Genomic DNA, 16,177 nt, shown 5'->3' with positions numbered 1-16,177 from the left:
TTCGATTTCCCTCGCCCGGACGCGGGTCACCGGGGCCCCCCTCTGGAGCCAGGCTCGCAGTTGGGGCACGATGGCGAGCGCCTGGTGGCCGGGACTGTCCTCATGAGGCCCGGCCGGGATCAGTCCGAAGAGGCAACGTGGGTCCTTCCTCCAATGGGCTCACCACTCATAGGAGGGGCCATAGAGGTCGGGTGCATTGTGAGCTGGGCGGGAGCCGAAGGCAGGGCACTTGGCGGTCCGATCATCGGCTACATAAACTAGCTCTTGGGACGTGGAATGTCACCTCGCTGGAGGGGAAGGAGCCAGAGCTAGTGCGCGAGGTTGAGAAGTTCCGGCTGGATATAGTCGGACTCACCTCGATGCACAAAAAGGGCTCTGTAACCAGTTCTCCCGAGAGGGGCTGGACTCTCTTCCACACTGGCATTGCACACAGTGAGAGGCGACGGACTGGGGTAGCAATTCTTATTGTCCCCCGGCTCATAGCCTGCACGTTGTAGTTCAACCCGGTGGACGAGAGGGTAGCTTTCGCCCGCCTTCGTGTGGGGGGACGGGTCCTGACTGTTGTTTGTGCTTACGCACCAAACGGTAGTTCAGAGTACCCACCCTTTTTGGATACACTCGAGGGAGTACTGAAAAGTGTTCCCCCGGGTGATTCCCTTGTCCTACTGGGGGACTTCAACGCTCATGTTGGCAACGACAGTGAAACCTGGGAGGCGTGATTGGGAAGAATGGCTGCCCGGATATGAACCCGAGTGGTGTTTTGTTATTGGACTTTTGTGCTCGTCACAGATTGTCCATAACAAACACTATGTTCAAACATAAGGGTGTCCATATGTGCACTTGGCACCAGGACACCCTAAGCCGCAGTTCCATGATCGACTTTGTAGTTGTGTCATCGGATTTGCGGCCTCATGTTTTGGACACTCGGGTGAAGAGAGGGGAGGAGCTTTTTACCGATCACCACCTGGTGGTGAGTTGGCTGCGATGGTGGGGGAGGATGCCGGACAGACCTGACAGGCCCAAACACATTGTGAGGGTCTGCTGGTAACATCTAGCAGAGTCTCCTGTCAGAGAGAGTTTCAATTCCCACCTCCGGAAGAACTTTGAACATGTCACGAGGGAGGTGCTGGACATTGAGTTCGAGTGGACCATGTTCCGCATCCTCTATTGTCAAGGCGGCTTATTGGAGCTGTGGCCGCAAGGTAGTTGGTGCCTGTCGTGGCGGTAATCCTAGAACCCGTTGGTGGACACCAGCGGTGAGTGATGCCGTCAAGCTGAAGAAAGAGTCCTATCGGGTTCTTTTGGCTCATAGGACTCCGGAGGCAGCGGACAGGTACCGACAGGCCAAGCGGTGTGCGGCTTCAGCGGTCGCGGAGGCAAAAACTCGGACATGGGAGGAGTTCGGGGAAGCCATGGAAAACGACTTCTGGACGGCTTCGAAGCGATTCTGGACCACCTTCCGCCGCCTCAGGAAGGGGAAGCAGTGCACTGTCAACACCATGTGTGGTGAGGATGGCGTTCTGCTAACCCCGACTGCGGATGTTGTGGATCGGTGGAGGGAATACTTTGAAGACCTCCTTAATCCCACCAACACGTATTCCTATAAGAAAGCAGTGCCTGGGGAATCTGTGGTGGGCTCTCCTATTTCTGGGGCTGAGGTTGATGAGGTAGTTAAAGAGCTCCAGTGTGGTTTTCGTCCTGGTCGCTGAACTGTGGACCAGCTCTATACTCTCAGCAGGGTCCTTGAAGGTGCATGGGAGTTTGCCCAACCAGTCTACATGTGCTTTGTGGACTTGGAGAAGGCATTCGACCGTGTCCCACGGGAAGTCCTGTGGGGAGTGCTCAGAGAGTATGGGATATCGGACTGTCTGATTGTGGCGGTCCGCTCTCTGTATGATCAGTGTCAGAGCTTGGTCCGCATTGCCGGCAGTAAGTCGGACACGTTTCCAGTGAGGGTTGGACTCCGCCAAGGCTGCCCTTTGTCACCGATTCTGTTCATAACTTTTATGGACAAAATTTCTAGACGCAGTCAGGGCGTTGAGCGGCTGCAGGATTAGGTCTCTGCTTTTTGAAGATGATGTGGTCCTGATGGCTTCATCTGGCCAGGATCTTCAGCTCTCACTGGATCGGTTCACAGCCGAGTGTGAAGCGACTGGGATGAGAATCAGCACCTCCAAATCCGAGTCCATGGTTCTCGCCCGGGAAAGGGTGGAGTGCCATCTCCGGGTTGGGGAGGAGACCCTGCCCCAAGTGGAGGAGTTCAAGTACCTGGGAGTTTTGTTCGCGAGTGAGGGAAGAGTGGATCGTGATTGGTGCGATCCAATAAGTAATAAGTAAATCTGTACTGCAGATATGGGCATCTACATCAACTATAGGATTTGCTGAGTGGCTGGACAGGACCAAAAAAAACAAAAACAAAATGTTCCTCCAGAGCGAAGCTGTTTCTACAGTAAGTCAGCAATCCTTACCTCCAGGAGTAAAAGTCAAGGCCCAAGATAAGCTTGCTTACGCATGAGCAGCGTGGAACTTAGACATGTCACACAATGAACGCAATCATTTATTAATGTGAACTGCCGCGTTGCATACCAGCAAAACCCAGAAAGACCCAAAATAATCCACAAACTCAAAGCCCATGGTAGGCTCACTCATGCACACGCATGCAACTTTAACATGTGACACAATCAATTTCATTGTACCGCTCGCTAGTTGTTAATGATAACCACCGCTTTCCTATAACTAGAACAATTAAAGGCTTTTTGAAGACGTTTAATAAAATTTCTCTAATAAACCCTAAAAACTATGCTAACATTATAACTCACTACACCACAATATTTGTTTTATTCTAATGTATTTATTTATTATTTATTATACATTAAAATTATAAAAATAACATAATAATATTTTTTTTTTATAATTATTGCTATTACTGCTAGTACTAGTAATAATAATAATCATAACAATAGTAATATGTGTATTTTATTTGATAACATGGTATGTGTTGTTGTTTTGAGGCTTTGTTACTATTGTAATATTATTAATAATAATAACTAGATGAGGCAATTCCTAAAGGAGTTGCGTGTGAATGCTCCAATGCTGAAGTTGAACTGAAATCCTGGAATTTTTTAAAGAATTGTTGAAGTAGAGCACACAGTTCCCAAACAGGCTGAATATTTTGAAGTTGGAACAGTTTGAATCAGATAAAAAATGTGGGGGTTGTGGAATTTTGAAGAATGTCCCATTGATTTCAATGGGAATTTCGAAAACATTTGGGGATTTTGGGAAAAGCGGGAATTTTCTTGAAAATGGTAAAAAACTTCAATGGTCTGTATGAGTTGGAATGGTTGGTGTTGGAATTTTTCAAATCGGTTGAGAAATGTTGAAGTAGTAACATGTTGAATTGAGGAATGGTATTACGGAATTCCTGGAATTTGGGAAAACCAGTTCAAAAAACTTTTTTTTTTTGTCTGATTAAGAGGAATGTTTTGACGGTAGAACAGTTGAAATGTGTTGAAAAATGTGGAAGGAGTAGTTGCCAAAAAAAAAAAAAGGGTGGAAATAGGGCTTTGGAAAACCAGGAATTCTGGAAAATCCTGGAATTTTTTGGAACTTGGAAAAAGGGTAGTTTAAATTTCCAGGATGGTGGAATGTGTTGAAGGTAGAATGGTTTGAATCGGTTGAAAAATGTGGAAATGGTGGAAGTTTGAAAAATGGCCAATTCATATTGAATAGGAAAAATCTCCCTGGAATTCTGTGAAATTTGGGAAATTTTTGGAATTTGTCAAGGGAAAGCCCGCGATTCCCGAATAGGCTGAACAATTTGAAGTTGGAACGGTTTGAATCGGGTGAAAAATGTGGAAAGTAGAATGCGCCAAAATCTGGAGAAGAAGAAGAAGTTGAAGAAGTTGAATAAATAGATGAATTTTGGTGTAGAAAACCTTATGCTTTGGAGCATTCACACAATAATCATAATAATCTTTATTTTTATTTGATTTGATTACATTTTATATGTTGTTTAGAGGCTGGGTTAATGAAAAACTAAAAAAGTTAGTGTTATTTTGTTTTCCATATGCAATTAATTACACTGCATTGCATGATGCTCATTAAAGCGTACTAATAAAAGAAATAACGAGAAAGACTCAAAAGGGTTGAGGTGGGGGTGTTAGCGGGGGTTGTATATTGTAGCGTCCCGGAAGAGTTAGTGCTGCAAGGGGTTCTGGGTATTTGTTCTGTTGTGTTTATGTTGTGTTACGGTGCGGATGTTCTCCCGAAATGTGTTTGTCATTCTTTTTTGGTGTGGCACATATTTGTAACAGTGTTAAAGTTGTTTATACGGCCACCCTCAGTGTGACCTGTATGGCCGTTGACCAAGTATGGATTGCATTGACATGTGTGTGTGAAAAGCCGGCGATATTATGTGATTGGGCCGGCACGCAAAGGCAGTGCCTTTAAGGTTTATTGGCGCTCTGTACTTCTCCCTACGTCCGTGTACCACTCCGTACAGCGGCGTTTTAAAAAGTCATAAATTTTACTTTTTGAAACCGATACCGATAATATCCGATATTACATTTTAAAGCTTTTATTGGCTGATAATATCGGCTGTCCGATATTATCGGACATCTCTACTTTAGTCATAATTTTTGCGCTTAAGAAATGTTTCAAATGAATTTCACTCTTGTTGTTTTATATTGTCATTACTGCCACAAGTGGTAGACAAGTCAGTGACGTGCGGTGAGGTTCATGACTGGTGAGGCACTGACTTCATCACAGTCAGATTTACAAACATATGAACCCTAAAGAGTATCTTATTCACCATTTGATTGGCAGCAGTTAACGGGTTATGTTTAAAAGCTCATACCAGCATTCTTCCCTGCTTGGCACTCAGCATCAAGGGTTGGAATTGGGGGTTAAATCACCAACAATTATTCCCGGGCCCGGCGCCGCTGCTGCCCACTGCTGCCCACTGCTCCCCTCACATCCCAGGGGGTGATCAAGGGGATCGGTCAAATGCAGAGGACATATTTCACCACACCTAGTGTGTGTGACAATCATTGGTACTTTAACTCATTGGCGTTGTTAGGCCTATTTTAGGGGGGCTCAAGCCCCCCTAAAATATTCTTAAGCCCCCCTAAATAATTTGGTGTTTTTTTGTGTTTTTTTTACAAATAAATGCCGACATATTCATTATAAAGTGGCCCAAATATGAGTTTAAATAAATAATCATATAACCTGTTATTATTCACTCAGTTTCCCCCCACTTCGTAGCGTAAGGTAGAGAGCCTTTTTCGTGCGTCGGTATCCAATCCATTCCACTTGTTCATATAGAAAATGCCCACATCACTCAAATTCCAGCCCGCATTTTCTCTGCGACCTTGCTTGCGGTCCTGCAAGTGTACGAAGCACATTATCTTCCTTTACAATGAGTGAAGCTGCACAAAACCTTGTGTGTGCAATTGTAAATCATTTATTTTTTTAATTTTGTGTTTCTTGTAGAATCTATATAAAGTAATATACATAAGCCTATTGTTAAAATAATGAAAAAAACATCATTAAATATATTTGTTTTATTGTATTGTTACATTAATAGCTGTTTTATTATTATAGGATGGCTTGTTAAACATTTAATAGGATTTTCAGAGGGAGGAAAAACCAAGACATTTAATATAAAATGTAAAATGAATAAATACATACAAAGAAAAAGAAAATATATGGTTAAAAGCCATCGTCCCGGGGAGCATTTCATTTCGTCCCGTGCATTTTTTTAAAATAATAATAATAACAATGAATAATTTCTAAGTCTTTGTTAGCCGTTTGTGAAGTTTTGTGCTCGTGCGTAACATTCGCTCGCATCCTGTGCATCTCCTGGGGGCAAAGCCCCCCTTGTCCTTAAAAGCTAGTGACGCCCCTGCTTTAACTTAACTTTAACTTTACACATACAAACTGTAGCACACAAAAAAGCACATTTAATAAAAAAAACTTTATTATGGTCTTACCTTTACTTATAAGTGCGGGAACAGTGGTGTTCGTGTTGGAGGAGTTGTGAATGAATGAAATATGAAATCCGTGCTGCAGTCTGCAGGTGTACCTAATGTAGTGTCCTTGCAGTCGTTCACGGCTCCTCCGGCGCGAGCAATGTTGTTTTTGCACTTTTTGGCTTCTTGTTAAGTGACTTTTTTTGGGTGGATTCGGTCTTGCACGTGGAGGGTTTGGGTGTGGGCTTTGTTTGGTGTGGCGCTCTCGTCGGTGGGTGCAGTCTGCGGCGAAGCTGGTGCCTTAAGCACCAGGAGGCGTGGTTACGCGTGCCTCAGCCAGTGCGTCTTCGCAGCAGTTTTATGATCGCTCAGCACAAGAAATACTTTACACACATACAGTTGTTGACAAAATACACTGTACATTATATACCTCAGCTAACTAAACTATGGAAATGTATAATATAGTTCATATAGCAATACAGTCTCACTGCACAGCAGACCAGCAGTTAGCCGAGTCCGTCCATGTTGAGGCACTGAGTGACGTGCCTCGACTGGCTGCTGTTCACCGCACCGTCTCTTCTCAGTATTTGAACGGCAAATGTGAAAATTCAGCGATTTTGAATAAAAATAATCTAAAACTGGTGAAGTTAAATGGAAAATAACTTTATAGTATAATCACTCGATACATATAACAATTTAATTTTTTTTTTTTCTTTTTACATTTTTTTCTTTCCATGATGGCAGGTGAGGCGGGGCCTACATGTCAATGCAATCCATACTTGCTCACCTGCCTCTAGTGACCGCACGTCACTGAGACAAGTGTATTACAACTGAGTACCGCTGTGGCCTATGCGGACCACAGCTGAAAAAATACATATATTACATTCTAGGGGGGGCTCGCGCCCTATGGTTAAGAAACACTGGTATGTAGTATATGCCATCAACGTGCCGGAGACCATCTTTTTTGCAAAGAAACACGCCCAGGGTTCCCATTATTTCAGCGTTATAGTGCGTTGATTTTTCATGCCACACGTGAAAAGCCGGTCCGTGAAAATAATGCATACCTTAAACCGGTCCCTGGTGGAAAAAAGGTTGGGGGACCCCTGCCCTCACCCACACACAAACAGAAATCACACCTCATTGGCGGTAGGTTTAAAGAAGCCCGTCTCCCTCCTCGTTTTCACTCGGCTCACCTGCCACTTTGCACCTGCGGAGGTGCCAAAAGAAGCCAATCAAACGTGAGAATCTCGCACCGTTGGAGACGAGTCTCACAGGAGAACAAACAAGTCCTGACAATGCCGGCGTGATTACGAGACACCAGCGCAAAGACTTGATTGATAGCACGTATAATGGACCACGTCAGCACTGAGCTCATTTCCCCCGACCCACTCGCTTACGGCCAGGCGGCAAATGCCACGTCTTTAAGTCAATGACAACACGTCGGCGTAAATGACGCAAAATCTGTTTTTAGGCCGGACTGACGATTTCTAAACATCGGTGCTGTGAATCTCGGATTCATATTTTCCCTAAAAAGGCAGTCGAGGTCGTGGGATGTGGGTCACAGCGAGTGGATGGAGGATGATATCCAACATGACACAACTTCAAGCCTCTGAGCCAGTGGAGGCGGCAACGTGACTCATGCTTTTAATATGATTGGCTCCTTGAGATGATTGCTTTTGTCATGGCACCTGGAGCACACAGCTCGCCCCGCGGCGTCCACGGCCACGGAGGGCTGGAGCGTGCGTGCGCGGTTCGAGGTGTCGTGCGGCGCTCGCGTGCACGTTAGGACGCCCGCTTTTTTCGCTGAATGACGTCACATATGTGAGCACTCGCTGGAACCAGAAAGTTCTTCCTGGACATAATACTATACGCACTATATTAGCATTGGACTATTTATATACCTTTACCCTGTAGATCATCTTATATGTGGGGTGTTAGATTTATACGCCGTTTTTTTTTTTTTTACCATTAGCGGTTAATAGTATACATACAAACTCTGTTTCCATATGAGTTGGGAAATTGTGTTAGATGTAAATATAAATGGAATACAATGATTTCCAAATCCTTTTCAACCCATATTCAGTTGAATATGCTACAAAGACAACATATTTGATGTTCCAACTGATAAACATTTTTTTTTTTTTTGCAAATAATCATTAACTTTAGAATTTGATGCCAGCAACACGTGACAAAGAAGTTGGGAAAGGTGGCAATAAACACTGATAAAGTTGAGGAATGCTCATCAAACACTTATTTGGAACATCCCACAGGTGAACAGGCAAATTGGGAACAGGTGGGTGCCATGATTGGGTATACAAGTAGATTCCATTAATTGCTCAGTCATTCACAAACAAGGATGGGGCGAGGGTCACCACTTTGTCAACAAATGCGTGAGCAAATTGTTGAACAGTTTAAGAAAAACCTTTCTCAACCAGCTATTGCAAGGAATTTAGGGATTTCACCATCTACGGTCCGTAATATCATCAAAGGGTTCAGAGAATCTGGAGAAATCACTGCACGTAAGCAGCTAAGCCCGTGACCTTCGATCCCTCAGGCTGTACTGCATCAACAAGTGACATCAGTGTGTAAAGGATATCACCACATGGGCTCAGGAACACTTCAGAAACCCACTGTCAGTAACTACAGTTGGTCGCAACATCTGTAAGTGCAAGTTAAAACTCTCCTATGCAAGGCGAAAACCGTTTATCAACAACACCCAGAAACGCCGTCGGCTTCGTTGGGCCTGAGCTCATCTAAGATGGACTGATACAAAGTGGAAAAGTGTTCTGTGGTCTGACGAGTCCACATTTCTAATTGTTTTTGGAAACTGTGGACGTCGTGTCCTCCGGACCAAAGAGGAAAAGAACCATCCGGATTGTTATAGGCGCAAAGTTGAAAAGCTAGCATCTGTGATGGTATGGGGGTGTATTAGTGCCCAAGACATGGGTAACTTACACATCTGTGAAGGCAAAATTAATGCTGAAAGGTTTTGGAGCAACATATGTTGCCATCCAAGCAACGTTACCATGGACGTTACCATGGATGGTGAAGATAAGGTACTTTTTAAAAAAAATTATAAAATAAGATAAATAAATTAAAAACATTTTCTTGAATAAAAAAGAAAGTAAAACAATATAAAAACAGTTACATAGAAACTAGTAATTACTGAAACTGAGTAAAATTAACTGTTAAAGGTTAGTACTATTAGTGGACCAGCAGCACGCACAATCATGTGTACTTACGGACTGTATCCCTTGCAGACTGTATTGATATATAATGTAGGAACCAGAATATTAATAACAGAAAGAAACAACCCTTTTGTGTGAATGAGTGTGAATGAGTGTAAATGGGGGAGGGAGGTTTTCTGGGTTGGTGCCCTAATTGTAAGTGTATCTTGTGTTTTTTTATGTTGATTTAATTTAAAAAAACCAACAAAAAACCAACAAAAAAACGATATCGATAAAAAAAAAAAACGATACCGATAATTTCCGATATTACATTTTAACGCATTTATCGGCCGATAATATCAGCAGGCCGATATTATCGGACATCTCTAATATATATATATACAGGGACGTGCACATGATTATAGAGGGGCAGGGGCTCAAAGTCAGAAAAGGGCAGGACATTTTTTTTTGGTCCTTTACACAATATGGAAATTAATGTAAAATTAAATTTGCTAATAGGAAGCTAACTACTTAGCTGTGTGTCCTTTGTAGGTAAAAGTGATTGCCATTTCTTTTGTGTCAACAAATTATTGTCATAATGAGTTAATTTACATTATCATAGGCTTGGAAGACATGAAAAGCAACAAAACACTGGTTTATTATTAGGCTATTTATTGTTAAAGATAAGCACTTTAATATTGAACATTGAACAGTGCAACATGAACTTTGAAAAAAAAATACAAAAATAAATACTCAAATGGGAAAAAAAACTTCAATGAGAAAATCTGTCCTTCTTCCCTTAACTTGATGAAAACACCATCAAGTTGTAACTTATGGTCTCTCTCACTTAATGCTCAGACTAAACAACTGAAACGCAATACAGGGCCAAAAATATGGACCAGGGGCCAGTAGAGGGCTGTAGGATGGAGGCCACCCATACCCAAATATGCTCCTCAATGTAAATTCAGGGCTTCCATGATGCTAGTACTTGGTTTTAGCCATGCATTAAGAGGTCTGCTACCCTTAGCTGCTTCCTGGCGCTCCTTCTCCTTCCTTTTCTGTATCCTTTCTTTTTTTGGCATTGTGCTGCAGGCATAATCAACATGAATCAAGTTTAAATACAGATGGTAATATTCCTAACAGATAACCTACATCTTATATCCCTAGAATGCTGAAATTATAATTATTATTAATAATAATAATAATACTTATTATTATTATTATAATCATTATCATTATTCTTCTTATTATTATTATTATTATCATTATTATTATTATTATTATTATTTTGTTAACCCACACAGTAATAGCAAAGTCACAATAAACTTTATATCTAAACCTCTACTGTGAGAGAAATGTGATCCGCCGTAAACACAGTGCATTTTATTTTGAAAATTAACCTGGTATTTTATTTTGTATTTTGTACACTACTTCCTGTCCCGCACGATCTGCTCTGCTCTGTGCGGAATTGATGTGCCGTGCTCAATTGATGCTCCGACGTACGGCAAAAACAGAAGCTGACACATTGAATAATAGAATAATACAGCGTTTTTCTGAAATATTACCCATATTAGATGCTGAATAAGAGAACGGCGACTAGACCATAACTCACAGGTTCAAGTTGCTCCACTGTCACGTGACGTCTCCTCAGGGGCGCAGTTGGCTCTCTCTCCTCTCACTTACTCACTCACTCGCCCTCTCTCGCTCCCTCTCTGGCGGAAGCGGCAGGCTCAAACAAACCGGTATTACAAGAAAACGTGGAGTTTTTGTACCGCTGTTTTTTTACATCCCTGACAGGAATTTATTAATGTTATTTAAAGAAAAAAAAACAAAAAAAAACACACACACACACAGGCAGAGGGCACTTTTTAAGACGAGGCAAAAAAGGGCAGTGCTCAAGGGCCCTATGTGTGCACGTGCCTGTATGTATATATATATATGTATGTATATATATATATATATATATATATATATATATATATATATATATATATATATATATTTGGTATACAAACCTTGTCTCTGTGTATGAACATTTCATCACTCATTACTCACTATGTCGTGGGCGAGCTGATCACTCTATAGTGCTCATTCAGTCAGCACAGTGCTGCTAATAGCTACTGTATTACTTTGTGTTGTTGTTTTCTCTTTTACATTTTTCTACTTTTGCTAGCTTAATATGAGTTCAAAGAGAGCACTGGACAGGTGATTTGTGGTTTGAAAAATTCAGGAAGTACTCACAGCGTTGTCTTGCCTCTTGTCTTGCATGCAAAGAAAATATACAGACATTTTGTTTTTTATTCTAATACTTGTTATTGTTTTGGCCTTGTTATTTAATAGAAAGTTTATCCTAACCCCATTGTTATGTTTGCTTAATATAGTGCTTTATATTGTGTTCAAAGTGGACAATTTTTTACTAGAATAAGGCTTCTTCTACGATCCTGTTCAGGAAACAATATGACCCCTTTGAGTTCAAAAATCAAGGTTCCACTGTATTACGCTTGAGTGTTGTTTGTTTTGATTCCTTTAAGTTATTTGTTTAAGACTGATTTTCCAATTTTTTTGTTGAATCCTGTAAATTCTTGAAAATGTACATGTGTTCACATTAATTATGCATTAGTTTACTGCTTTTAAAGTCAAAATAAGGACTTTTTATGTATGTGCATCACACAACATTCGACTTCAAGATAGTTTGTAGTGTCACAGCATATTTTTGATGGAGTAGTCGGATTTAATGTTTATTAACATATTGGGTAGGTATATTCTATTTTTTTACACACAGTCTTCTTAAGGTTTATAATCAAAACTCATATTTGGGATATAATTTATAAAAAAAACATCAAATCAATTGTTTTTTTTTACATAGCATATGTATACACTATCGTAATAGTATACAGTATACATGTGTATATAGGTATGTGTATATGTATATTTACAGTATATATATATATATATATATATATATATATATATATAGCCGAGTTTGCAGTGGTTTATCCTTTAAACAGTGCTCAATACTGGAGTAGAGTGCTCTTCAGGGGAGTTTATGATAATAATAAACTCCCCTGAACAATAGGGAAACCTGTGAAACAGACCTGTAGGGATGCAATAGCCTCCGTGTGTTTTTTCCTGACATAAAGAATATATATATATATATATATATATATATATATATATATATATATATATATATATATATATTACATTAGTGTATATATATATATATATATATGTATGTGTATATATATAATATATATATATATATATATATATATATATATATATATATATATATATATATATACAACCGAGTTTGCAGTGGTTTATCCGTTAAACAGTGCTCAATACTGGAGTAGAGTGTTCTTCACGGGAGTTTATAATAATAATAAACTCCCCTGAAGAATAGGGAAACCTGTGAAACATACCTGTAGGGATGCAATAGCCTCCGTGTGTTTTTTCCTGACATAAAGAAGATATATATATATATATATATATATATATATATATATATATATATATATATATATATATATAAAGAAGTTCACATGGTACTACTATGTTTTGAGTACTGAAAATATGCGTTCGAAAATATCTGTCTTTGTTAATACTGGTCATTAACAATTGTCATTCTTTTTCACAACCAAGCTTTTTAATAATTAATTAATTAATTAATTAATTCCTCAGTAAAATCTTTCATTTTCCCCAAATTGCTTGACATGTTCTGCCCCTTTGCAAACCTATGCATAAAATGGCATGTTTTTTTTTAAATTTATTATTATTTGCTGAACAAAAGAATATAAAATGATAATGTGTGTTAAAGCCTCCCTAGATAATCGGTGGAAAGGTTAGCCATCCTTGTAGAACTAGACTAGCCAACATTCCGACTCGACTGAGATAAAGAGTTAATTAGGGAGAGACAAACATTTCCCTCATATGATGGATGACCGGCCTTACACGAGTAATCTGCGGCTTTTGAATTATATTTAGTTGGAGCCAGAGTGGATGCAGGGAACGGTGAGAGCTGCTGACCTTGATTCGGTCCAAAGCTGCTCTAACTAAACTGCAAATCCAAATCATCCATCCTAAAACCCTCCGGCAGGCTTTATCATAAAGCCAGCCCTTTTTGAGAAAACAACACTGACATTCACATGTAATTATGTAAGCTAATCCATCTATCTTTAGCAGTCAGTGAGAGTCATAGCAGATCGTAAAGTCACAGTTTTATAGGGCTAATTATACCGTACAGGAGTGACTTGGCCGTCAAAACTCAATGAGTGTGATGGCCGGCGACTAGCACCTACGTTAAACACGATCGCGCTGATCAAGTTCCTCTTTAAAAAGCAGCGACAGCCCTGCTGAGTGAGGGGATATTTTGGAGGGGATTACGTGGGCTGACCTGTGCTCTCCGTGGCATCCAGACTGCCCTGGAGCTGCTCCACCAGGCGTGCTCGGGCGGCGTTCCTGCGGTGTTTCTTGCCCTCGTAGTGCTGCTGGGCCATCAGCGGGTTGTTGAACCAGGCGCCGCACAGGCAGCAGTACTTGCCGGCTTCTCTCCCGCCGTTCCCGCTGACCACCGCCTCAGGCCACGGTGGGGCCGTGGGGTCTGTGGACAGTGGTGTTGAAGGGGAGGAATCTGTAATGATAAGACCGCATTGTCAAGAATCCTGCTGACGTCTTTATGGTCATTTGAACTTTACAATCCAAACAGAACAGCTTTTAAACGATGAATCTAATTTTTTAAATTTAGTCCATAAACTAAAAAAATAGCTGCCACACAGATGTGTATCTCCATACACCACTAAGTCAATAATCCTCTATTGCTGTAAATAAGGACTATATATATATATATATATATATAAACTATATTGCCAAAACTATTTGGCCACCCATTCAAATGATCAGAATCAGGTGTCCTAATCACTTGGCCCAGCCACAGGTGTATAAAATCAAGCACTTAGGCTTGGAGACTGTTTCTACGAACATTTGTGAATGAATGGGCCGCTCTCAGGAGCTCGGTGATTTCCAGCGTGGAACTGTCAAAAGATGCCACCTGTGCAACACATCCAGTCAGGAAATGTCCCCGCTTCTAAATATCTCAAAGTCAACTGTCGGCTTTATTATAAGAAAATGGAAGAGTTTGGGAACAACAGCAACTCAGCCATCAAGTGGTAGACCACGTAAACTGACAGAGAGGGGTCAGCGGATGCTGAAGAGCATAGTGCAAAGAGGTCGCCGACTTACTGCACAGTCAGTTGCTACAGAGCTCCAAACTTCATGTGACCTTCCAATTAGCCCACGTACAGTACGCAGAGAGCTTCATGGAATGGGTTTCCATGGCCGAGCAGCTGCAGCTCAGCCGTACATCACCAAGTCCAATGCAAAGCGTCGGATGCAGTGGTGTAAAGCACGTCGCCACTGGACTCTAGAGCAGTGGAGACGCCTTCTCTGGAGTGATGAATCACGCTTTTCCATCTGGCAATCTGATGGACGAGTCTGGGTTTGGAGGTATGTTTCGGACTGCATTGTGCCGGGTGTGAAATTTGGTGGAGGAGGCATTATAGTGTGGGGTTGTTTTTCAAAAGTTGGGTTTGGCCCCTTAGTTCCAGTGAAAGGAACTTTGAATGCTCCAGGATACCAAAACATTTTGGAGAATTCCATGCTCCCAACCTTGTGGGAACAGTTTGGAGCGGGCCCCTTCCTCTTCCAACATGACTGTGCACCAGTGCACAAAGCAAGGTCCATAAAGACATGGATGACAGAGTCTGGTGTGGATGAACTTGACTGGCCTGCACAGAGTCCTGACTTGAACCCGTTAGAACACCTTTGGGATGAATTATAACGGAAACTGAGAGCCAGGCATTCTCGACCCAACATCAGTGTGTGACCTCACCAATGCACTTTTGGAAGAATAGTGGAAAATACCTATGAACACCCTTCCGCAAACTTGTGGACAGCCTTCCCAGAAGAGTTGAAGCTGTAATAGCTGCAAAAGGTAGACCGACATCATATTGAAGTCTATGGGTTAGGAATGGGATGGCACTTCAAGTTCTTATGTGAGTCAAGGCAGGTGGCCAAATACTTTTGGCAATATAGTGTAGATACAGACAAGCCTCCATAATCATGTTCACTCCTATAAACCAGTGTTTTTCAACCAGTGTGCCGCGGCACACTAGTGTACCGTGAGATATTGTTCGGTGTGCCGTGGGAGATTATGTAATTTCACCTAATTGGGCTAAAAATATGTGTTGCAAACCAGTAATTATAATCCGCAAATGTGCCGTTGATGAGCGTCTGTGCTGTCTAGAGATCGGCAGAGTAACCGTGTAATCCTCTTCCATATCATCATCATCAATGTGCGGCCGCCAGCAGTCGGGGTCACCCATGGCAGAGCCCAGCTCTGAAACAAGGATCCCAGTGTCCCGTGCGAATACTTCGGGGTAGGTGAGGCGACCCCTGGTAGATTTTTTCCAAAGGATGAGCTGTGATATCAGCTCCCTCTTGGCATGGAAGCAGTGACCAGCAAACTGTGCGCGACGTTGGCTCAGACAGGTGCTTGCTCAATGTCGGTTGCCGTATATTTGGTCCAAGGTGGGATGGGACTGCCACGACAAGCTTTGAACCCTTCGAAGCAGGTTGGTATAGAAACCGTCAAGGCGTTTGTGAAGGCGCGCATTGAGGGTCTAGGTCTCGGAGCCGTAGATGAGGATGGGTTCGATGGTAGACATGAGGAGGTCTAGCTTGAGTGAAATGGGCAGGCTGGAGTGCCATATGCTGTCCATTTAATTTTCTTCCATATCAGTAGGTGGCAGCAGGTAGCTAATTGCTTTGTTGATGTCGGGAACGATGACGATGGTTTGCAAGTCAAAAGGTATCTAACGCTTAAACCAAAAATAAACTAAAGGCGAGTGCCACTAAGAAAAGGCATTGAAGCTTAGGGGTGGCTGTGCAAAACGAAGCTAAAACTGAACTGGCTGCAAAGTAAACACAAACAGAATGCTGGACGACAGCAAAGACTTACAGCGTGTGGAGCAGACGGCGTCC

General features: G+C 41.8%; 1 protein-coding gene and 1 long non-coding RNA gene across 2 annotated transcripts in view; one reads left to right on the top strand and one right to left on the bottom strand.

Moving 5' to 3' along the window:
• The window catches only part of LOC133596529 (zinc finger matrin-type protein 4), a 241,779-nt gene that overhangs the window by 58,173 nt on the left and 167,429 nt on the right, over positions 1–16,177 (bottom strand). Inside the window, exon 5 of the mRNA XM_061949414.2 lies at positions 13,533–13,769. Coding sequence (XP_061805398.1) covers positions 13,533–13,769 — 237 coding nt within the window. The remainder of the gene's footprint in view (positions 1–13,532; positions 13,770–16,177) is intronic.
• Positions 1–16,177, top strand: part of LOC133596628 (uncharacterized) — a 99,942-nt gene that overhangs the window by 72,685 nt on the left and 11,080 nt on the right. The window lies entirely within an intron of this gene.

Source organism: Nerophis lumbriciformis, linkage group LG02, assembly GCF_033978685.3.
Source record: "Nerophis lumbriciformis linkage group LG02, RoL_Nlum_v2.1, whole genome shotgun sequence".
Lineage (NCBI taxonomy): Eukaryota > Metazoa > Chordata > Actinopteri > Syngnathiformes > Syngnathidae > Nerophis > Nerophis lumbriciformis.
The sequence above is the reverse complement of the archived record's forward strand: the minus strand, read 5'-3'. Positions and strand labels throughout refer to the sequence as shown.